The sequence below is a fragment of the Rhinolophus hipposideros genome, assembly GCF_964194185.1.
Source record: "Rhinolophus hipposideros genome assembly, chromosome: 14".
Classification (NCBI taxonomy): domain Eukaryota; kingdom Metazoa; phylum Chordata; class Mammalia; order Chiroptera; family Rhinolophidae; genus Rhinolophus; species Rhinolophus hipposideros.
Genome location: NC_138060.1, coordinates 17,929,620 through 17,954,247, shown reverse-complemented (window position 1 = coordinate 17,954,247; position 24,628 = coordinate 17,929,620). Strand labels below are relative to the sequence as shown.

Genomic DNA, 24,628 nt, shown 5'->3' with positions numbered 1-24,628 from the left:
TCCCCCCCCCCATTTCTTTAACATGGTAACTTCACATCTTGGATCTTGGTCAGTTGTGCTATTAAATATTAAACACTAAAACTTTAGCGGTTCCTGCATAAAATTGTCAAAAAAAAAAAAAAGAAAGACACTTTTGCATTACTCTCCCCTTTTGTCATATTGTTTCTTTTAAAATGTTATTTTCTCTTAACTGGTCTTTTCTTGTAAAAGGCAGCTGGCGTGGTCAGTCTTGTTCATTCCATATTTTATGTTGACCACTGGGCATCTAGGTGCCTGGTCTAGAATATAGATTAACCATTTCTGGGAAACACAAGTTTCTTTACTAACATGAAAGAAGCTTTCTTACCTGAGAGAGAGGAGGCATTTTTATTCTGTCTTGTTTTCCTTATTGTTTACAATTTTCAATATTGTGTGCCCAAGTCTGTGTATTAGGATTTGGAAATCTGAATGAGATATTCTCAATAATTACTTCTGTTCCCAAACAACCCATTACACAGCCATACTCCTTTGGGTATGTAATAGCAGGTTTTTTAAATGTTTCAGTTAAGTTCCTTTCTCTGGAAGGAGAATCTAGAAAACTGTAATATATTTTGAAAAATTTGGATTTAGACATGCGGTGAAACTAGCTGGCATAAGAATAAGATCTCATTAGAAAGCAACTGAATAATACTCTGATTAGGTTCTAACTAGATTCTAATATAGATCACATCTGTCCCTTCCAAATAAGGACCAAAGAACAGTCGTTTCATGACCACCTGTAGAACACATTTGAATGAGTATTAAAATGGACTTTGCCCTAAGAAGAAAAGTGTATCTGGCATCTCAGGACTACTTAAGAATGTGAACATCTCTCCTTGTCAATTTCAGCTATGTAACACCGAATTTTTAATATCAACCCAATGATGGAAAAAAAATTATGTAAGAGAGATACATAATGGCAAAATATCTCAATGAAAAGGACAGAATTTAGCTATTTAGTCAGTTACTTTCTGACACCAAACTGTGTACTAAACATCTAAGAAGCTGACAGCATTTTTTAACTTTTCAAGAATGTCCTTACATCATAGCAATTTCACACCTTATTGAACTTTAACTGGAATAACTCTTCTATGCAAATATGCTCAACCGCCTTAAAAGGGACCACAAATAATTCTAAATAGTATAATTAAATCCCAGGTTTTTAAAATTTTGTATACTTTGTTGCTATAATCATCAATGCTCTATAAAGTGACATTGTTATGACTTCCCAAGTCTGTCTCAATAAATCAGTGAATTTGGATAAAAGCTTTTTTTATCCTCTCAGATTAATCCTTGATTCAGTGTTCTATAAGTGTCCATTAAGGTCAAGTGACAATTCATTGACTTTGAAAAACATGAGAAACACTCCCAGGGCAAAAGATCCCAATGTTGCTGAATGTATTTAAAGTAAGTGGTTTTTACTTAAGCAAAGATTTCTACTTAACCCAGAAGAAAAGCAGTCACTCCTTGGAAATACCACAGAATTCAGGAAAATGAAATGAATGATGGTAAAGGATTAAATTTACCTATTCCAGCCTGTACATATATCTACCAAGTATATACAGGAACATGATGGCTCCACTCAGGTGTCATTTGTGGACAACCCTCTTCTCCTAAACCCAGAAGCATGATCAGTCATGGAGATATGTCATAACAGAGATTAGTTGGTACATAAGCACCACCCCTCCCTTTGTTCTGCATGCTCAATTCAAGGATGTTTGAATATCTCTCTTTGCTACTTAAAATGAAATTCAATCCATATGATAGCATCATCTGTTTCAAAATTCAACAATAGAAAATAGAAACAAATAATAAATTTTGAGAGTCCATTTGTTGGGATTGAATTATAACTAAAGGGAATAAATCAAAGAGCAGCTTAACACACATGGAAAATAATAGCTGTAGGTGTGACTGATAAGTCATTCATTCATTCATTCATTCATTCATTCATTCATTATATTGTTTGCTCATTCAGCAAATATTCATGGATCATTAGCCACTCATTTAAGGACCATTTATGGTATACTCAATCATTTATTCAAAAAATTATTATTGTATATGCCAGATCATGTTGGCTTGTCCATTTTAGTCAACAGATAATTATTAAGCACTTATTAGATGCTAGACCTGAACAGCCACTATAAGAAAGTCCCAAATGTATGAGTGAGATGGAAGCTCCCCAAATGTGTTTGTAAACGTATCCTGGATGTTGCTGCTGCTGGGGTGAGGTCAGTGGGCCTGTGGCCTTTTAGCTCAGTGGGTTTAGAACAGGACTTAAAGAGCATAAGAACCAAGTTCAGCATTAGGGAGAAGGCTGAAGGGGGAGCAACAAGAGAGAAGGGTTGACACCCACCCCGGGGGTCACCATCAGAAGAATCATTTGCATATTGCCATAGACCTGATGAAGTGGTCACAAGGCCAAAATTTGATTGCTTCTTTTTATTTGTTTGTTTGTTTGTTTGTTTGTTTTGAAGCCAGCTGTGCATTCTCATTATGGTACATTCTTCATTTTGCTTCCAAACATCCTGTTCATGATGGAGAGCTTTCACATGGGCCATAAAACTACAAACATACCTTTGAACAGTGTCCCTCAAGCCAGGAGTTTGATTCCCTGGAGGGCCATCTATTTCTTCCTTTTTTGTGTCAAACTTTCTCCAGTTACCTACTATGTGCTAGGAATTGTGCAAAGCATTGAAGATGCAGAAATGAATGAGCCATGGCTCCTGTTCTCAAGGGCTCACCATAAAGCAGGATATCCAGGCACATGCAATGACGAGCAGTGTAATGCTTTTTAAGGCTACACAATAATGTATGTGGGAGTCACAGCAAAGAGGAAAAGCAGATCTGTTGTTAAAGAAAGAAGATAAAAGACTATGTCAGCTCCGGAAATAGTGCACTCATCTGGACGCTAGAGCTTTTGCCTGTCCAGCATTGTTTCCTCCTTCTTCTGGTAAGAGCACCTGATTGCCCTTTGAGGATTCACCTATATGCTCCTTCCAGACCAGGTGATTTGGTGGGGGGGGGGCTTCACCCTATGATTCAAGATATGAGCATATGGCTCAGGCCTGACCAATCAGAGAAGAGTCATGTGACACAGATTTGACCAATGACTGATGGTCTTAGGATTTTGTTTTGGCAACTTTCCTTTGAGGTTGCTAATTTGGTTGGCTATAAATGTGGAGTTTCTAGGTGAGGAGTTGGAAAGGACCACACGGCATAAACAATGTTGAAAATGAAGGCAATATAGAATTAAGAAGAGCCCAGAAATGGAGGGGAAAAAAAATGAGACATTGACCTTCTCACCTTGTTGGAGCCCTTTGATCCAAAAGTGCCTGAAGCCCTTATTACCCGCCTTGCCTTTCTTTCATGAAGTCAGTTGGAGTTGAGTTTTATCACACTCAATTCAAAGAATTCTGACAATAAACAATGGTTATTTTAGGGAAATTAATATTTAAGTAAAAGTGGCAAAGTCATAGGGTTAAATGGCAGACACGTGTTCCATTCCGGGGTTTGGACCAGCCCCCCAGAGACTAAAGGAGATTTGATCTGAGACCATCTTCAGTTCCCTCAAGACAGAACCTCTTTCAGGCCAGGAAGAAACCATGAGGAGTGAACATTAATGTGTAAATTTTGGTGCAGAGAGGGAAGGGAGCCCATTCGTGAGTCAGGCGGGGATATTCCAGCGCTTTGAGGATAAGCTGGTGAGGGCCAAGCAGGGAAAAGAGTATATGAGGGCTTTCTCTTGGAGACAAAACACTCTGAAGCTGAGTGATATGTGATGCAGCCGATGACCTACGCCGAAGTCAAGGGGACATCTGGCTTCAACATATTTGAGACTATCGGTGGGAAAGTCAGCAACTACCTTTTAAAAGTAGACTCTTGATTTCTGTGGTCTCTCCAATGCTGTTTCATTTGGAAACGTTTAAAATCCATCAGGGGTCGACTTGGGATATTGAAATCCAAATACTCAGGGGGGAGAAAGAAGGACCTTAGATTCACTCTGCCCATTAGGAAACAAATTTTGAGTGATTTGATTTTTCCATATGGATTCATCAATTTATTACACACAAAAATACCCCTTGCCAGCCTGGCACTGTGCTTCAGGCAGGGCTGCAGAGGTGGGCACCGCTTGGATAGAGTACCTCCCCTGCGGGAGCTCACACGTCTTCCCTGCCTGAGAGACCTATCTCTTCCATGGTAATGACTAGATTCATTCAGTCTATCATTCATTCCACGTTATTTATTTGCACCAATTTGTATAAATGTACCTATTATGTATAACAAAGTAAAACCTCAGATAGCAGGATGTTCCAGGAAAGAACATCTTTTGAGGGTTACTTGTTTAATAAATTGAAAATATAAAAACTGATAGGCAAAACCCCTGATACACTTCTAAACGTCCCCGTTCGTCAACCTTGTTAGAAATGGAAAATCTATTCGTGTCTTTTTCAGTAAATGTAGTGTGGGAAACCTGGTTAACACAATCTTCAAAGACTCCGGCTCCATGGTGCAGTGGTTAGAGCCACACTCCAGGACAGTGGTTATGTGCCTCATGGGCTGGTCCAGCACTTGAAATGTGTCTAGTGCAAATTAAGGTGGGCCGTGAGGGCAAAGAATAAACTGACTTTCAAAGCCTTACTATGGAAAAAGATTGTCAAATACCTCATTAATAATTTCTATGTTGGTTATGTTGAAATGACAATATTATAAATATATTGGATTAAAGAAAATATATTATTGAAGTTAATTTCTCCTGCTTCTCTTGACTTTTTTTTAAAAACATTATGGCTACTAGCAAATTTAAAATTACGTACCTGGTTCACATTTCTTGTTGAACAGCATTGGGTTAGAACAGGACCCTGAAGTCAGAGTGTGGATTGAAATCTGGCTTCTCTGTTTAATAACCACATGGCACTGGTTAACAATCCCACCAAACCCTGGTTCCCTGACCTCCCTGTAAGAGGGGTTACTAACAGTACCTATCGCATTAGGCTGCTGTGACTATTAAATGAGAAACTATATTTGCAGTGTTTAGCACAATGCTTGTCACAGCATTTCTTCTCCGTCAATGTCAGCTATTCAGAGCTACTTGATAGTATTTATTGTACCTGGTAAGTCAGGAGACTGGACTAGATCAGTAAGGACAGAAAAATACGCTATGAGAATTTGCATAAATCCCTGACACTGAGTCATTTCCTTTTATTCGTCATTTTCCTAAATCTGGAGTACTCACAAAATGACGGTATTGCTAATGGATGGCCGTGGCTAGCCAGGTTCTGGTTGAGCACAAACTCTGATGAGTGAGGTTTTGGTTAATAAGATCTAGTATGTATTATAATTCTTTGTGGCACTGGAGAATGAAGTTACTATTACATATAGTATTGATATAGGTAATATTTCCTGAGAACCTACCATGTGCAGGGCAGTGCGATAAGCACGTTGCCTAAAGGTTGTGCTCCCAACTGCCCTGAAACACAGGAAGGTTGAAAGATTTGCTCAGGGTCACCCAGCCAGGAAGGATCAGAGATAGGACTCAACCCAAGTTTCTTGGATCCCAAAAGTTAATTTATGTGTTACTGAAGCAGAAATATTCTGGGTAATATTTCATTCCCTGTGGCCATGAAATCATGGTGCCTTCCTTAGAACTCCATGGACTATTTAGAGGAGAAAGATTGATTTACTTCAGGGGTCTCAGATTATTGCACCAACAAAAGAGAATGAGAGATGCCATAGTAACGAGAAGGTCTGATTTCAAAAGGTGTCCATTCCTTAGTTATAAGGGAGCAAAAAACATCTATTTGTAATAAATGACCCCATTAAATGCAGCCCTTCTTTTCTACAGTTCTAAAACATTACCAGCCAGAATTGCAAAAGTGGTAGAACTTTCTCCCTTGAGAATTTTCTAGGACCTTACAAACATGACCCCATTAATCCACTCAATACCCGGATGAGATAGGTAGTTGGAAATTATTATTATTTCCACTTTCAAGATAGAAAACCTGAAGTCAAGAGAGATTAAGCAATTAGTCCAAGGTCAAATGGTGAGCTAGAGACAGACCTGGAAATGAAACAATTATCTTGCAAAATTCCAGTCAAATGCACAAACTGATTGGCTCCCATGTGCCACCATAAAGTTAGGTGCTCTCAGTGCAAAATGACTGGCTGCTAAATGAGATTTCTGCAGCTGCATTTGACTGAATTTGTATGGATTGGTTTAACACTAATGTCCAAACTTACATCAGATTTTTCCAAAATATTGGCTGAAGGAAAATACAGCTCCTTGCTCCAAATGTGGTATCCATTTTACCTAGCTCTGTTACATTTGATCATATCTACAAGCACAGTTTGGGAGGATAAAAGAAGAATTGTTCTACAAAGAAATCCTGCTTGTGCTCTCATTTCTTCAGAGATAATCTGTAGCACATACAAAGGTTTAGGGGACATCTTGTAATTTACTCTGATGTTGTGACTGAGGAAAGATGAACATAAACTATCTCTGAATTGTACAAAATCTGGAATCTACTCACCTTTAAAGATACCACCACTCTTTAGTCAAATACCCGTTACTCTTTTTAGCTGCTACTTTTGACAGGAGGTGAAGTTGTATGAACCAAAGTTGGGAAAGAGAAGACTTCCTGGTCAGCCAGGAGGAATCCATACTTTGAGCGAACAATTCCAAGGGCATATATACAGAAAATCAGTCTTCTGGAGAAAGTGCTGGTAACGATCCTTCTTCCACAATTTTGCAAAAGGCCCTGCCCCTCAAATACCTGGAGCGAATTTTCATTTCTTTCTGCCTACTTGAGTCTTTGGTAATTTAAAGTCAACTACTCCATTATCACTTTTGACTGGTTTGGGGCACTATGACATAACGATGAAACTGTTGTTGGAAGGAAAATAAGGCCCCATTTCATTGAATGGGCAGGAGGGCATTTACACTTTGAGAAATGCCGCATGCTATGCTCTGAGCTTGTTCTTTAAGAATTCATAGTGGTCACTTTTAGATTGGCTGGATTTTGGTTTCTTTGACCAGTCGAATTAGACTCTTAGAGAAATTCTTCTCCCATGACTTCCTAATAGCTGCAAGTCCAGGAGATTTGGGATGGGTCATTCTAAGAAATTCCAATTCTGTCTCTTAGCACTGCTTAACCTGCTCAAACTTTTCTCAACCCCCTTGGTCCTGTGCTGATGTGGACAGCTCCTTCTAGGAACACAAACTTAACCCAAGCCTGCTGCAGGAATGCTATCTTGCTAATGCACAGACACTGTAGGGGAAATAAATAAATAAATAAATAAATAAATAAATAAATAATTTAAGCTTATCCATTTTCTTCTTTCCAAAAATCAAACACTTGGGGAGAATCCAAAGGCAAGATAGTTCCTTCCCTGTAACCAACGTCCACCTCCTTCCTCATAAACTGAAAACAGGATGCTCAGAAACCAAAGCATCTTCAACTAGAGTGTGGGGCCCAAGTCCAACATCTTGCAAAGAACTACCTTGAGCATTTCCAAATGGAGTTATGGTGTCTTACTATTTCCAGAAGCCCTAGCTTGTTGTTGTCTTGAGATATTTCCACGGAGCCCATTAAGCTGCCCTGTTTGGAGGATGTTGAATAGCTTGGCATCATTTGCAGACAACCATGCTGCAAAATAAACAAGAAAGGCCACTGCCTTACCAAAGGAACGCTGAAAACCAAGGCCATGGATTTTGGCCACAAGCAAAGGCACCGATTCCCAACCAACCACTGGCTAAGTCAAAAGCTTTAATTGTTCCTTCAGATATGTGCAGTGTTTGGGAGGGAAAGGGTCCTGTCCTATGCAGTCTTCCAGTGGTGCTTTGCCACACTGGGATTAGTCTTTTTTTTCTGTTTTTCTCACCAGGCACACATTTCTTATCCTACAAGTCAAGCAGGTCTTTCCTGCATTTTAAAAGCCTGGTGCTTTATTGTCCAAAACCCTTGCTCTTGACTTGAGTGCATGTGTTTTGTGGAAGTACAAGTGGTAATTACACAAGTCTTTCCTTCCCTGTCATTGGCAACAGTCACCAGGGAAATTTATAGCCCCCAATATCCAGATCTGGAAACTGGTTATTAAACGTGGCCGAGGAAAACCCTGACGTGGCAAATGGGATCTGAACAAGGAGCAGCTCGGCAGCAATTCTTGTGAGAGAATGGCTGGGAGTCAGCAAGTGGCCGTCAATTTTATTTCGTTGAACATTTTTACTATTTATCATCATGTTACCACTACTACTAGCTATCATTTCCATTTGTTCAGAATATACTATGTGACTGGCATTGTGTTAAGTGTGTATTTGATCCTTGTTAAAAAAGAAAAAAAAAAAAAAAGCAGTTTCTCGGGAATGTATTACAATTTTAAGATGAGAAAATAAACATGGAGAGGCTAAGTAACCAGCCCAGGGTCACTTGTTTGGGACGTGGTGGAGTCAGGATTTTAACATTTCCAGAGGCTTCGAACTCAAATATGGTCAGGGGTCAGGCAGGCAGGTAACACAGTAGGGTAAAGTTGGCCTTTTGGAGAATAATGAGGACCCTGGAGAAATGGCGAGTATATCTAACAGTTTTCCAAGCTCCCAGCCTCCAAGCTTACCACTACTGCCCTGTCAAAAATTTGTAAGACACAGTAATGGCCGGGCAAGAAATATCGGAAAGCTAAATTCATTCCACAAGCACTTGTTTTCCAGCCTCTGTAATTTCAAACTGGATTAATGCTTAACGACAGTAAATTTGTTTAGGATAACCTTTTAAATGAGATATAACATACAGAAAGAAAAGTAAGCGAATCTTAAGCATATTGCTTGATGAATTTTCCTAAACGGAACATAACCATGTCACCAACTTCCAGGTCAGGAATCAGAATATTACCAGCATCCCAGAAACCTTTTTATGTGCCCTGACCAGTTATTAACATCCCAACGGTTAGCCACTGACTCCTAACCCCATAGATGAATTTTGTCTGTTTCTGAACCTTATATAAATAGAATTATACAGTGTCTCTTGTGTACATCTGCTTTCACTTAATATCATGAGAGATTCATCCGTGTGTTGGCATGTGGCAACAGTTCTTTCTCAATGGCTTGTATTTTCAAACGTCATTTGATATATTCACCTCAATACTTTCTACCTGAGCAACCAAGGAGGAAGAGTTCCTTCTCTGACTGTAGGTTCTAAAAATCGAAACAAGTCACTCTAGGACTTTGTCAGCGTTGTGGAGAGATATTTGTTGTTAAAATTTTTTTTCTAAACATTTTCTCATTTATTGTCTCATTTTTTCCTCTCATAGCCCATGTCAGGTAGTTAGAAGACATATAATCCTCATTGGTTAGATAGATAGCATGCTACCCTATGAGAAAATGAGGCAAACAGCTCCAAAGTTGAGATTTCAGTTGAGGTGTCTTGATTGTCAATCTGATGCTGAATACGTATCCTGTGCTCCTCTCTGGGTCAAAACCCTACTCAGAGGAAAAATAAACCAGCCTCTAATGTTGTTTTGCTGTGAGCATGTCATAATGCTGTGTGCACTTGATGTTTGCCTCCTCAACATTCGTTTTCCTTTCTTCTTTGGGAATCCACCCTTTCCCCTTCCTTGATCCATAAGGTTGAGATGGGCTTCATTCCTAGCCAAGAAGAGCACATGATTTCTACCTTTGGAAGAGGGATGTAGGGTCTGGGGTCTCACCCACAACCTTGGGAGTGGTTGAAAAGGGGTTAACTCAGAGGAAGCAAAACCAAGAAACGCAGAATAAGAAGCCATTTCAGCTTCTGGAACAAGCCATACCTGAAAACCCACTACCTTTAAACTGTTTATCGCATGAAGCAATACATGTATATGTGGTTATATAATTATTTTTGCTCTAAGTATCCTTTGTTAGTTTTTTTGTTCTTTTCTTCTTGGGGAGGGGGATACTTGCAAAGAAAAAAAAAACCTAACAGGTACATTTATTCAAATGATTCCTCATATTTCTCCTTTCAAATTCGAAGAGCCACAACGTCCTTACCCAGTGAGTAGCAGTTATGCAGACATGGAGGTTTTGTCTTGAATTTATGCAAAGTTTCTCTCCTGAGCTCTCCCTAAGTGAAGTCACTTTGTTGGCACAGACGACATCTGTTTTTAAACTATACAAATGTTGGCTTTGCCCTGCACTTGGGAAAGGGTCTACACCACCCACATCGATCATTTCTGCCATAGGTGCTCATGTAATCTAACGGGAAGACAGCACTAGGGGTGGCAAAGGTATTTTCAAATAGTAAGAAAAACTGGTCCAAACAACAGAGCTGTGTATGCAAACCATTTTTATCCAAAAGGCTTTCTAAATTTTTTTTTCTCTAGCTAGTGCATCCTCAATGTTTCCAGGAGAATATTCTTTCTAAGACAGAGATTTCTTCATTTATCTCTGCACTTTAAAAATCCATCACAAAGGGAGAAAGAATAACTACCGTGGAGAAACCTGGCAAGCACTACCTCAGCCAGGTGATGAGAATGGTACTTTGTGGTCTTCGTCTCATGAACCGGTCTAATCGTAAGAGAAAGATCAGACAAATCCCAGAAGATGGGCAACCTATGACATACCTGTCCTGTCCTCCTCAAAACTGCCAAGATCGTCAAAAACAAGGATATTGTGAGAAACTCATAGTCAAGAGGAGCCTAAGGAGATAGAACGACTAAATGTCATGTGGTATTCTGGATGAGATCCTGGAATAGAAAAAGGACATTAGGTAAAAACGAAGGAAATCTGAATGAAGTATAGACATTAGTTAATAACAATGCATCAAATGGTGGTTCAATTGGTGACAGCTGTACCGTACTAATAAAATATCTTAATAATAGAGGAAATGGTTCGTGTGTGGGAAGAAAGTTTATATGAGAGCTCTCTGCTCTACCTGCTCATTTTTTTATAGCCCTAAGACTGTTCTAAAAATTAAAGTCTACTAAAAATAAAGTTCATTTAAAAATCCATCACTAGATGGATTTCTGTTCCTGCAGGAGGTTTTCCTGAAATTCAGAGATCAAAGTGGGTCCTTGAAATGATTTTACGTGGTTCACAAAGTCTTACATAACCCTGAACCACACAGTTAAATATTCCTTCATTGATCATTTTCCAATCCTTCTGATTCAGTAACAAAGGGAAACTCCCAGTTTAGCCTCAGAAACATTTCTCTAATCTTTCCCAGTCTCCCTTTTTAACAATCAAGATAAAGCTTCAGACTTAGAACTTTGTTTTCATTATTATTATTGTTCTTATATTTGGTGATACCGAGGTACTGAAAATGATCTTTCTTTCTCATTTATGATAGTGGTATTTTTTTCCCTAAACTTATTTAAATTTAATTTTTAAAGTATCTTAAGTACAAGGACATATTGCCTTCAGATATAGCAACAATCAGGAAACTGGTATTGAAATCACTGCAGTAGAGAACCAGAAGCCAACAGCCTTATATCCACCCCTCAGCATAGCACTCCAGGCTCTCTCCCACCTGAGGACGCCTGTCTAGTGTCTTGTCACCAGATGTTTCACCCCGCAAACGAAGGATGCCCAGGAGGTCAGAGGTGCTGATAGACACTGAGGACTTAGAAGAAATCAGAGAGACTATGAATGGTGGGTTTAAATCTAACGTGCTAAGCTTTGTCTGGACTCTCTTTTCATCTGTGGTTTGATTTTCACTGGGTCTATCGCCATTCTCTCATAATATTGGTCAATATTGGCATTGATGAAACAACCAATTCCTCTAGCTTCTGTGAGCTCTATAGGCATGTTAGAGACCAAACCTGCAACACAGTAGCATGCTGCGTGGGTCCGAGTGGGATCTGAACCCCAGCCTCGGACGTTTCCTCCCATCTGCCCTGGGGCCTGAGGCATCCCGAAGCAGAGGTGCTTGCTGAGTACTGGGTTCCAAGCCTGGCTCCACCACGGACCATCTGGGGGGACCGTGGGTGAGGCACATAAGTTCCCTGGACCCCCTTCCCTTGTCTGTAAAGCAAGGGTAATAATAACAATACCTGCCTCACGGGATTACTGCGAGCATAAACGAGTTCAGGTAAGCATAGCACTTAGCACAACACTGGTACCAAATAAATGTTCTATAAACACACGCTGCTGGTGGTCATGTCTGTGAGCCCCCTTTCTCCCACTGTAAAATGGCGGTCATGACGGTACCCACTTCGTGGGACTGTTGTCAGGAATAAACGAGGCACATTTGTCCTTAGTGCCATAGTCTGGCTCCTAGCAAACACTCAGCAGTTATTTTTTGCCTGTGTTTGCTTATTACTAGTATGATGACTGTTATGGATTAGCAATTCCAAAAATTAGAATGTCTCTCCAGTGTTTTTGTAACAGCAATTCACAGATACTAGAAGTAGTTAAGGTAGATTTTTCAGGGCAAAACCTCAGGTGTACTACAATTTAGTCTACGTGTCTTTATGGAACTAAAGGCCTGGATTGACTTGCAGTCGCTTCCAGCAGTGTGTGGGCTGGTGCCTTTCTTACCAAAAGGGCTGGTTTGTGGATAAAGCTGCCGAGGTTCCATCTGGCCAGCTGGGTTTATATAATCAGGCCTGAATGCAAGACGGCTGCTTCAGGAAATTCTATGAGGTAAGAAATTCTTGTTCAACAAAAGTTCTTTTTCTACAAAAAGGCAACATAATGAAACGGGCAAATGACTTTACTAGTCAGCCCAAAATGTGCCTGATTGTGAGAGAATTTCACACCTGGTGGCATTGAGTCCATAAAGTACAGAAACCAAATGATATGTTCCCTGTGTTGTCAGGGGCCAACAGAGGAGAGATTTTGTCCCATGCTCTCGTCCCCGGAGGAGACTTCAGGGACACATTCCTGTTTTAGGAATTCTGGAGACAGTCTTGGATTGCAGTGAACTTACCATGTATGTTTGGAGCAGTCACTTCTGACTGGGCCTCAGTTTCCCCAATCATAAAATGGATTACATGACCTCTATTGGACAGCTATTGGATTACACGACATCTAGCGTTGATTGGATTACATGTTCTAGTTCTGAGAGTCAATTAGTTTTTGATTTCAATAATGGTAAGACTTGGTAACTCATTTTCTGCAACATAATTCAAACCTTTAAAAAAACCAGGAGGTGGTTCTCCACTGTGATCCACAGGTGGGTTGCGAAGGCTGGTGAGCCCTTTTGGGGACAATTTTCTGTATTTTTCTGGATGATTTTGTGTGTGTATCCAAGTAATGGCAGAGCTAGCTATTATTTCTGCATGCCCAACATTCTTGTCCCTCTCTTTTAGAATACAGCCCATTTTTCCCCCTTGGAAACTGCCCCTCCCACATCCAATGGGGCTGTCAATCACTAGGCCTCACCCTCCCAACTCCTCTGTATAAAGTAATTGTATGCATGATCCAAGAAAGGACCAATAAGAGTCCCTTTAAGGCGCTGATAAGGATGCAGGATAAGAAAGGGGCTCTCCCTAATATCCACGGACTCTCAAAGCTGTTGGGAGTCATGTTTGCCACCAAGTGGAGAGAACCTAGCAGAGACTGACATCAACCCCATGGAAAGTGCAAAGGAAATGGAGAAAAGGAGGAATGGAGAAAGGGATGGAGGGAGAGAGATAAAGAAAGGCAATAAGGGAAAGAAGGAGGGAAGGAAGAAAGGAGATACCTCCAATGACTTAATTTCTTACTAGGAAGCTCTAGATCTAACCACACATAAAAGGAAATTTATGCCTTGGCTATTCTGGAAAAGATAGCCCATAACCCCTCCCTCCCATTTTTTTCTTTTTTCTTCAAGTTCATAGGTTCTTCAAATGGGGAACCATGACCCCAAAAAGATTATAAACCACCACAATTGGAGCATATGTATTAGAGGCGGAATGAACTCACTTCAGAAAGAAACAGAGTTTATTTGATGAATATAAATAAGGTGACCAGCACAAAGAACTTCTCATACACAGGATAACAAATTTATGAACTGTACATATCTTGTACATTGTACTTCTACTAGACACGAGGTTACAATGACTGGCTAATACATGCCCACTGGTAGTTTCTGAGGGTTCCTTAGTTTTATTTATGTGTTTCATATCGAAGTCCATAATCACATGGTCAATATCACAACCCACATGCCACTCACTTGAAGAAATATTACAAGAAGCACTATCAAACGAGGGTCTCTGGGAATTAGATACACTGACCCCTGGCAGCATTCAAACGCCACTCGACACAAAAACATCTCAGATAGAGCTTATGTCAACACATTTGAGGTCTCGTCATAAACACTGTTTAAAAAGTAAATTGAAACCCACTTTCAAATGAAAGTTGACACGCTGTTAACGTGCATACTGGATACACAAAAATCATTAAATACAAAATCGAGACTGTACATCGAAATCAAATCAGGTATAAAGTATAAGCCTGCTTTTGCACAAAGCAAGAACACCAACTTCTCCCAAATGTTAGCCTCAACTTCTTTTTTTTCCCAACTTATGATTAGAGGGGAACCTGCTCAAGTTTGAGCGAAAGAAATATTGTCCCAACATCACAGTGTTTGTTGTAAACCCAGAGACTATTTTTAATATGTGAAAAGGGAATTTTATGTAACTCCCAAACATCAGAGAATATTACATGAAATGGGAAAAGGTGTACTATGTTCAAATTTAATTTTTCAGGGACGAAATGATATGCCCCCATAAAGGTAAGGTCAATAATATTTTTAACCAACAAAAGTGGGGCAAAAAAATGATCCCCCAAACAATAGTTGTGACTAAATTGGCACATACTTAGAAATAGCTAACTATACACAGGTGGTTGATTTTTCTGTTTCAAGGACCCTATTTTCCCTAGTGGATTTCCTACTTCCTACTTCAAGTATTCAGTTGCAGAGTTCAGGTTAGGACTTGGCTGTCGGAGGCAGTGAGTACTGCCTATTTAAGGACACCCAAACTGTTCATGGGGGTACCTTTGTGGCCTGGGTTTTCAGTGTGACATTGTGTCAAAATGTGCTAAATACGCTTGCAAAGAACTCTGCTCATTTTTCCAGTCAAGACCTAGATCCCTTTGATAATTAAAGGACAAACTTTTAAACACGAATGTATTTGGATGGTTTACGCAACACATAAGCTTTACATAGCTTGCTATACTTACGACAAGAACAAAGCCAGAAGCAAGAAACCTGCTTGAACTATTTTACCTTAATGCACCAAGGATGAACAGTGCAATTCATACACAGCTTCATCTTTCCCGAAAAATAAGGTGTCTGTCTTTTAAATATCTCTATGGCTCACGGGAGAGGTCCAGAGTTAATTGCACCAACATTTTAAAAAGCAATTATAATGACTGAATTCAATGCAAGACTTCAGGATCATCTGTTTAGAATCCTTTCCACAGCAGCAAAGAAAGACAACTATATTTATTAAGGCCACTCATGCTTAAATTCACTGTTTGTCCTTTAAAAATGCAGATTTTCATCTCCCACTTGCATACACGTGGAAGGGTTTCTTCCATTGACAAGAAAATGGATCAATACACATGTTTGCCAGACTTGGTCATGAGTTTTATGACGATATAACACTTTATGATTATTTTTTTAATCTTCAGAGGAAGCAGTAGGAGTTTAATTCTCCTTAGTACCATGTCACTGTATGTACAAGACCTCAAAATTTGGTCTTTTCCCCTGGCATGTGCTTTAAATAATGACTGTATCCACAAACATGTTGTGTAGAGCTATATACAAATACACAGCTTTTGTGATTATTCCTCATTCATCAATGTTTTCATGTTTGATGCTAAAAATGCCTTGGAATCTATGTTGGAGACATTTTAAAAGAAAATTGAGAAATGACCTTTCATTTACATGTCTAAGCTTACACTGTTTGCACAGCATTTGGATCTTGAAATGTGAATGAGTCCCAGCATCTTCATGGAGACCTGTATGTATGGGAATGGTAAGAGCCTGAGGCCTGGTCACATCCCAGCCATGGGCATGCACGGAGCACATGGAACAGATATATGCAGTCGCCTCAGGCTTTTGCCACTCTCCAATACGAAAACAGGGCAGATAAAATTATGAACGATCAATTTAGATGTGCCATGCATTGTCAGAGACACACACCACGTTCTCATAAGGCGATTTCTTGGCAAGTAGTAGTGGTTTAAAAAATTGATTTCATTTCCAACCTGGCCCAGAGGTAACTACTGGTTACACCATCAAAATGTGGTTCTTCAAAGAGCGGATTAAAGAAATAGAGGAGGGTAAAGGCTTGCCATTTTTGGTGTTTTGGTTTCTTTGTCAAACTCTCCATGCATGTTGGCCTACAAATACCGCCAACACCACTCACTCACAGAATTCATACTTTTTGATAATCTAATGCATTAGGAATGACCACTTAGACTGAACCAGCAGAAAAACTGGAGATGAAGCTTGTTGTCCAACAGAAGCTGAATCTACAGTTAAATCCCACGGAGTTCAAGTTGATCCAATGATGATGTTTAAGTAACATAAATAAAATGTTATCGAATAATGACATTCAGAAGAGATGATCAAATTTTAACTGCCCAATTCCTGACCAAAAAAAAATGGAGGATTTATCATTTTTCTCCTTTGCCACATTCTTCCTTTCCAACATAAGAAATGATACGAGATGACAAAGGAAATACCAAGTCGAACTGAATCGTGCTCAGTAATGAAAGTGAGACTCCTCTTCGGTCCTGATGAGCATTCCAGGGGGCGATGGACAGTGATGTGAACCGCACTGCAATAGATTATCAGAATATTGCTGCAGAGCTGCATTTTCCCTTTAGTCAGCCCTTCGGATAGCTGCAACGAGAAAGCACATAATTCAGCATTCCAGTAACTGGCAATGATATGGGAGATAATCCTCACAGATGGTCCTGGTCCCCACTTCGCACTCTTGTACCAACCCTCCACCACTTTCTCTGGTTTGGGGTTGTTTGGGATTGGCGGTGGGGGTCGGGGGGAAGGTGGGCAGTGAGTGAGGATGGGCTGGCAAAGAGGAGGACTTGTATAGGAAGGATAAAGTGAATAGAAATTTAAATTATGTCTTGCCGACACATCTGAGAAGAGGCCTCTTTCAAAATACGTCACATATAGGTATTAGATGTCTCCCGATATGCAAAAATAAATTGAAAGGAAATATGCCAAAATGTTCCCGTGATTATTTCTGTCATCAGATTATGTGTCAATTGTTTTCTCCACACTTTCCTACAATGAATATGGCTTCTAAGTTATTTTTTAACTTGACTTTATAGAGAACAGAGAGTTAAACATGGTCGATACACCAGAAAACTTAACATTCACTTACAGATCACGTAAGAGCAACAGTTTAAAAGAAGACTGGACCCAGAAATTCCACATTTCAGTAAGTATCCAGAAGAACGGAAAACAGGGACTCAAACAGATATGTTCAATGTTCATAGAAGCACGTGTCCATCAACAGATGAATGGATAAACAAAAAGTGGTATATACACACCATGGAATACCATTCAGCCCGAAGAAGAAATGAAGTTTTGACATGTGCTACCTTGAAGATACGCAAAGTGAAATAGCCAGACACCAAAGAAAAAATACTGCATGATTTCATTTACATGAAATATCTAGAATAGATAAGTTAGAGATGCAGAAAATAGATTTGAGGTTTCCAGCGGCTCCAGGGGAGGGGAAATGGGGAGTTATGGCTGAATGGGTACCACAGAGTTTGTGTTTGGGATAGTGAAAAAAGAAACGGATAGAAGTGTACATTTTACATTGGTTAAAATGGTAAATTTTATGTATATTTTACCACGATAAAAACATATTTTAAAAAAGAATATTGACACCTCCTCAAATCGAGCAGAAAGAAACAAAGTTGACTTTCATCCCCACACCCAATGGCATGTGCATATGCTTAAATCTAAACAGAAATGTGCAGCAGTCATGCATTTGCATTTTTCATGCCCTGAGGCCCAGGTAGCCAGAGCACCTCGAGTGTGCTCACTGTCCTCATCAGACGCCGTGGGTGTGGAATATAACTGCAGCCTGGGAAGAAACAGTAAAATGGGCAAAAAGAGAGGCGCGTCCCATATGGACCTTTCAGATGATGACTTTCCTCCCTGCTGAGGCTCTACTTCGTGGGCCTGCATCATTATCATTCACATATGGCCTTTGAATACTTCGGGAGTTTCCGGGCATATGGCAATAGCGCAGCTATCTGGGGAATATGGCAGGGAGGGGAAAGATCAAACACACACACACACACTCACACACGTGTGAGCCACTTTTTATATACAGCCCGAGCTGTCTGATTTGGTGGTTGATACACAGCATTTTTCAAGTCACACTGACTAATGAGAGCGCCAAAGATCCCAATGTCTGCACAGGTAGGAAGTTATTTCAAGCCATCGTTAAACAGTGCTAATGAAATATGTGGCTTGGATGAACTCTGCTAATTCATACTCTGAGGAGTTTGGTGTAACCCTTCTGGTTAAGAAACTTGAATTGGGGCAAAAAAAAAAAAAAATGACTTTTGCAGAGCCAGAAAGCTAGGGAGTTCCTAGAGCAGATCATATTACTCATTCTGGCACATAAAATCTCTGCAAACTTTTTATGAAAATTGTAAGTCAGAGCACGCTTTCTGCTTCATGAGCTGTGCATAGCTCTAATTCTTTTGTGCATTAAGCATTTCTTAATCATCCTTTTAAAAGGCTGACCAATATATTAAAAGGGCACATGATTAAAAGGTATAGAGAAACCCAAAGTAGTACTAAAATGCACCAGTCATATTTTACAGACGGGAAAACGAGTGAAAAATAATTACAGTGAATGTCCGATGTCCTTGATGTTTTTCCAAGATAAAGTAGCAAAGAACAATCATTTATTCAGTTGAGAGAAAGATTTCCAGCTGGGTAACAGGTCACAAGGCAGAATACAGTGCCTTGCGTGTGCAGTGCACTGTTTGGGGATAAGGTTTATTCTGTGGAAAAGAGAAGTCTCAAATAGTATTGCCACTCCTTCAATTAGACAATCCATTCACCAGGAGGCCTAAATGGGTTTGAGATAAAAAAAAAAACAAAAAAACCTCAAATGACACTGCCAGTAGTTGGAAATGCAGATGATCCCTCATTGAGGGGCAAATATGTATATGCTTTAAAAAAAATTATAAAAGGAATCCTGGTTTCCAGCAATGAGGCAATCTGGGCAGCCACCCACTGTGAGCTAATGTCTAGCCAGTGCTCCTCACCTGGATGATCCCAGCAGGCCTCACCTGTCCCCATGCAGCCTCTCTTCCAGCACCCAACTCTGCATTCTCATCGGTGCAGCCAACGGCGCTGTTTCAATAATGACATCTACTTCATCTTACATTCCGAATTGACACAAGCCTTCCTTTACAATCCCGTTGCCCTTGGGATGGAGGATGGATGCCTGACCATGCTGGTGAGATCCCATCCAGCTTCTCTCTCTCTCTCTCTCTCTCTCTCTCTCTCTCTCTCTCTCTCTCTCTCTTTCTCTCTCTCTCTCCACGCTTCGTGTCCCACCTACGCTGAACTTGCTTCTGCAGTCCTAAAGCTTTATTTTCTCCCATCTCACAAACTTGTCTGACATGCATTCACACCAACCCATGACCTGATCTATTCCTAGTTATTCTTCAGTGTCAGTTTAGATGCCACTTCTTCCCTGAAAGCCTTTTCTGACCCTCCTGAGTGTAGGATGTAGTGCAGGAAGTCTCACACTTACTGCAGTGTCCCCTTCTGGTGACTTGCCTAGATTTTACTGTCCAATATGGTAGCCACTAGCCACAGGTGCTACTCAGCACTTGCAATATGGCTAGTCCAAATTGAGATGTGCCATAAGGGTAAAATACACAACAGATTTTGAAGATTTAGTGTGAAGTTCGTTTTTTTTTTTACACTGATTTTGAATGAATAGAAATCAATATATTAAATTTTAGGTTTAGCATGAATATCATTTTTCTATTGATTGCACGTTTGAGTGATATTTTGGATGTATTGAGTCATATTAAATATATCATTACAATTGATCTCACCTTTCTTATTATTCTTCTTAATGTGGCTACTAGAAAACTCAAAACTACAGATGTGGCTTGCATTATATTCCTATTGAACAACGCTGGTCTAGGCTATAAGCTCTGTAAGGGCAGGGGCAGGCCAGCTAGCATCCCCTGGGCTCGCACAGTTCATGGAACAGAACAAGTTGATTCACTCATTCATTCCCCAGGTCTTAGAGAGCACCTAGCGTAAGCAGAATCCTGAAATCACACGTGTCCTCCCCAAAGATTCCTGCTCTTATCCCTGGCATCTGGACTGTGAAGGTCTCTTACCAAGATTATTCTACCTTGCAGATGTAAATAAGGTTATTAATCACTTGAGTTCAAATTAACTGAAAGAGAGATGATCTCTCTTTTTAATTAGTGGACCTAATTTAATAACAGGAGCTCTTTAATAGCAGAGACTTTCTTGTTGCTGGTAGCAGAAAAGGAAGTCAGAGAAATTGAGTGGGATTTGCTGTGCTGAGATGGAGGGAGCCATGAGGCAAGAATCTGAGAGAGTACTGTAGGATTCAAGGTCAGCCCCCAGCTGACAGCCAGTGAGGAAACAGGGACCTCAGTCCTACAACCACAGGAACTGAATTCTGCCAACGATGGGAATAAGCTTTGTGCTTCCCAGAGCCTCCACGTTCAAACCCAGCCTGGCTGACCCCTTGACTTTGGCTTTATGAGACTCTGAAGAGAGAACCCAGTGGAGCCCAGTTGGTCTTCTGATCTATAGAACTATGAGATCGTCAGTGGGTGTTGTTTTAAACCACAAGTTTGTGGTGCTTTGTTATGCAGCAGTAGAAACCTAATATGTAACAGCTCTGCTCTGTGTCAAGCAACGTGCTTGGTGCCAGGGATATAAGTGTAAAAATGACAGATAAAATGTATGCCCTCATGGAGGAAGACAGACAACAAATAGATACAAAAATAAATGCAAAAATAAAGATTTTTAAAATGTGTGACTTGAAGGAAATGGGGATGCTTAAGATTTATTAAATCACTACCTGACAATTATGATGTGGATGTTTATCTCATTATATGGAAAGATGTCCACAAGTTTTCAATGAAAAAAAGCAGATGACAATTCTACAGGTACAATTCAATCTCATTTTTGCATCAATACACACACACAAACAAGTATATACACCAGGATATTTTTAATGATTATCCCTGGATGGTGCTTTTAAAGTTTCTTTAGAATTTTTTTTGTTATTGTACTTTTTTGAATTTTTAAACCAAAGAATGTGTAATGGGTATCGCACAAGAGAAAGCTCTTTCCATTGTGAAAAATCTGGACTTGGTTCTTACGAAGGGAACCCCGCAGTTGGTGTGCAGGACTGGGGGTGCGTGTAGGCCGTGGGGGAGGGGCGAGAGCTGAGTACAATAGTAAGGGTCCTCCCCAGGACAACTGCCCCCAAGAGAGCAGGCTATAAATGTGTGGTGTCTCACAAATATTCCTTCAGACTGTTTTTCTTTGGAATAAAGACACCTGCCCGATTACGGCTTTCTTCTCCTGCCCTTTCAGTAGTGATTTGCAGAAACAGGCTGGGAGAAAGGGGTCTTTGGTAAACATAGAGGGGTTAAAGGGGAAACTGTTTAATAACAGTAGTAAAACGCAGGCTATTTTTGACATCTGGGTTCATGTCCATTACACTCCATGTGCTTTGCAAATGTGTGCAGTGTGCCCCCAGGTACAAAAACAGACACCCATTCACCACGGCGTTGGTTGCCCCTGACATTGCACATGGAGCCCACATAAAAGCGAGCCCAGGACAGGCTAATTAACAAGGGTCTGAGGAGAAGAGCTGCTCATTCTGGGAGCAGTGGGCATCCTGAAAACAACTCCACAAGTGACTCTGCTCACAGGAAAACCCAATAGAGTCGTTTCAAAAAAAAAAAAAAATACATAACTACATCTGTGTTATTACTTAACATCTTTTAAAATGGGCGGAATGGGTTTCCCGTTTTCCGCATGAAGATTTATTTATTATTGTTGTGATCAAAGTGGCAACAAATTATGTTAAATCATTTAATTTTCTTGATAGGAGCAACCACCTTGAAACCATAATTCAAAAATATGAGTGGAGAGCAACATTTTACCTTGCGAGTGGCCTCCTACAGCTCCACAGGGCAATAAAATGTAACACTTCAGAGCCCAGAAGGCTGGGGGTGAGGTGGGTGGGGGTGGGCCTAGCAAGCCCTCTGCTCAGAATTGCAAACTGCTGTTCGGGACAACACAGCTTGCTTGGGGGTGGAGGGAGCTTTGAGGCTGGGGGTTGGGGGGTAACTGAGAGACTCCAGACTTCATCTTTGGTTTCTGTCCGCTGGTGCAACTACCCCCGGTATTTTAAACTAAGGACATCAGATGGATTCAGATGTGTACATAAAAATGGCAGCATACACGGCTATGTGTCCTCAGGATTTATTCTTGCCAATATCATTGTGGTCAGAATTATTCATTGCTAACGTTTAGTGCATGCTCTCGGCGCTCTGTGCTTTTGTGTGAATTATCTCAAATAAGCTTGACAGAGCCATGACAGTGACTGGGTTGCTAGTCCTTTACAGGAGGAGACAAGCTTAAGGGAACTGAATGCTGTGGGTCAGCTTCCAACCTTCCTAGGGCCTGACAGGAACCCATATCTTCTAGACTCCAGAGCCCATTCTCTCTACCATGAGGCCAGGATTCTCTAAACGTTGATCTTTTGTGTTCTACCGTCCCAATATTATAATCTCTCCATAACACCTGTCACATTTAATTAATATTTTTCTTTAAAAAAAATCTTTTTCTAAAGACTGAAATCTTTTTAAGAAAGACTTATTTAATATCATCATGGTACCAATATTTGTCTAATTAATGACATTAAAAGAATTGCATAGCTATTAAAATGCAAGTGCTGTGCGCTGTCTTCTCATGGACGTGTGGTGCCCTGTGTGCCTCTAGCCCCACCGTGGAGATCATGCCCACTGCGCAGTGGTAGCCTCCTCCAGCAGGCAGCACCTGGTACGTGTTGGCTGGGCTTACACATATCCCATACTCACGCCACCAGCCATCCCCAGTGTCACCTCAGTCGATATGTTAGGTCCTGCTACTGTGGGCCTGCTTTTATCTTCTCGAGGGCAGAGGGCAGCAGAAGTGAAAATCAGAAGCCTGCCATTCAACATCTGCGTTAGGTTCTCTATGCAACTTTTAAAACATTGGTTGAGTAGAAAAGTGCTTTTAGTTGTAATTTTTTTTCTGAAAATAATACCTCCCTCAACCTGAGAGACTGCCCATAAGCCAAAGGCCTTTGTCACTCTATTCCAGAATTTCTCAGTCTTGGTACTGTGGACACTTGGGGCTGAATAATTCTTTATTGTGGGGGCTGTCTTGTGATGACAGTGTGCTTAGTGACATCCTTGGTCTCTCTGCCCATTAGATGCCAAGAGCATCAACCCTTCTCCCAATCATGACAATAAAAAAATGTCTCCAAATATTGCCAACTATCACCTGGGGGACAAAATCACACTCAGTTGACAACCATTGGTCTAATCTATTGTTTCTGTATTTAACTGTTTGACTGTGTTGTTTCAAATATAATTATATTTTGATAAGATATGTATATGCATACATGCATCTACCAACCTATAAAAGATATAAATAATTTGTAGAAAGAAAGATCAATTTCTCAGCTGCCATCATATTATTTCAAACATGGTTGAACAGATTTAAATGTCCTGTGGAAATAGGTACAACCTAAGTAATAAAAAACATAATAAAAATGTACAATTTATCTGACATAAAATAGAAATGCTACAATCCTGAGATAGCAAGACACCTAAGATACTTGCTGAACTGAGTGAAAAGGTAAAATCTAGTTTAAATTTATAGCATTCCTTCAGTGTCCCTCTAGGAGTTTGGCGTTTTGCCAGGGTTCCTTGTTAAAAATTTGTTAAACGTGTTTGGCATTAATGCAAACACAAAGTGGTCATTTGTTACAAATTCTATTGGAATGCATTCATTTAAGGCAATGAAGTAGTTACTAGAAAAGAAAAAAAAATGTTCATTAAGTACATTTTAAAAATACAATGATGTATGCAGTGTGTAACTGTGGCGCCCTGGTGGCTGTATAAATCGCTGACAGAATAACCACACATCGTGTTTAGTTTGAAATTGGAATCTTTTAAACATAACTGATAGAACAAAAACTGGTTTTGTTTGTTGTCAAAACCGATGTTAGTCTTTCTTTTCTGAACTAGCTAAAATAACCAAAAGTTTGGCATACAATTTCTAACATCTCAAATCAGTGACACAGACAGGTTAAAATAATGCTTTGAGAATCTTTGGGGGTGCTGTGAATGATATGGGAGACAGGGCTGATTCAGCAACCAGAACACCCGGATGTGGAAGTCATCCCGGAGAACCCCCCTTGGGGAGGACCCATACCTCTATGTCCTCACCTGCTGTCTCAGGTTATTAGGTTACCTGCGGAGGGAAAACCATCTGTTTTCATCTCGGAGACAATGGAACCCTAGGAGCAAATACCCTAAGCCTGTGTATAGAACCTCCACCTTCCTGTCCCACCCTGAACTGTTCAT

General features: G+C 40.2%; 1 protein-coding gene across 1 annotated transcript in view; it reads right to left on the bottom strand.

Annotated features, from left to right (window-relative positions):
• Positions 1-13,888: 13,888 nt before the first annotated feature.
• ERC2 (ELKS/RAB6-interacting/CAST family member 2) overlaps positions 13,889-24,628 on the bottom strand; it is a 931,911-nt gene continuing 921,171 nt past the window's right edge. Inside the window, 3 exon segments of the mRNA XM_081072100.1 lie at positions 13,889-16,698; positions 16,701-16,721; positions 16,724-16,820. Coding sequence (XP_080928226.1) covers positions 16,592-16,698; positions 16,701-16,721; positions 16,724-16,820 — 225 coding nt within the window. The 3' untranslated portion in view covers positions 13,889-16,591.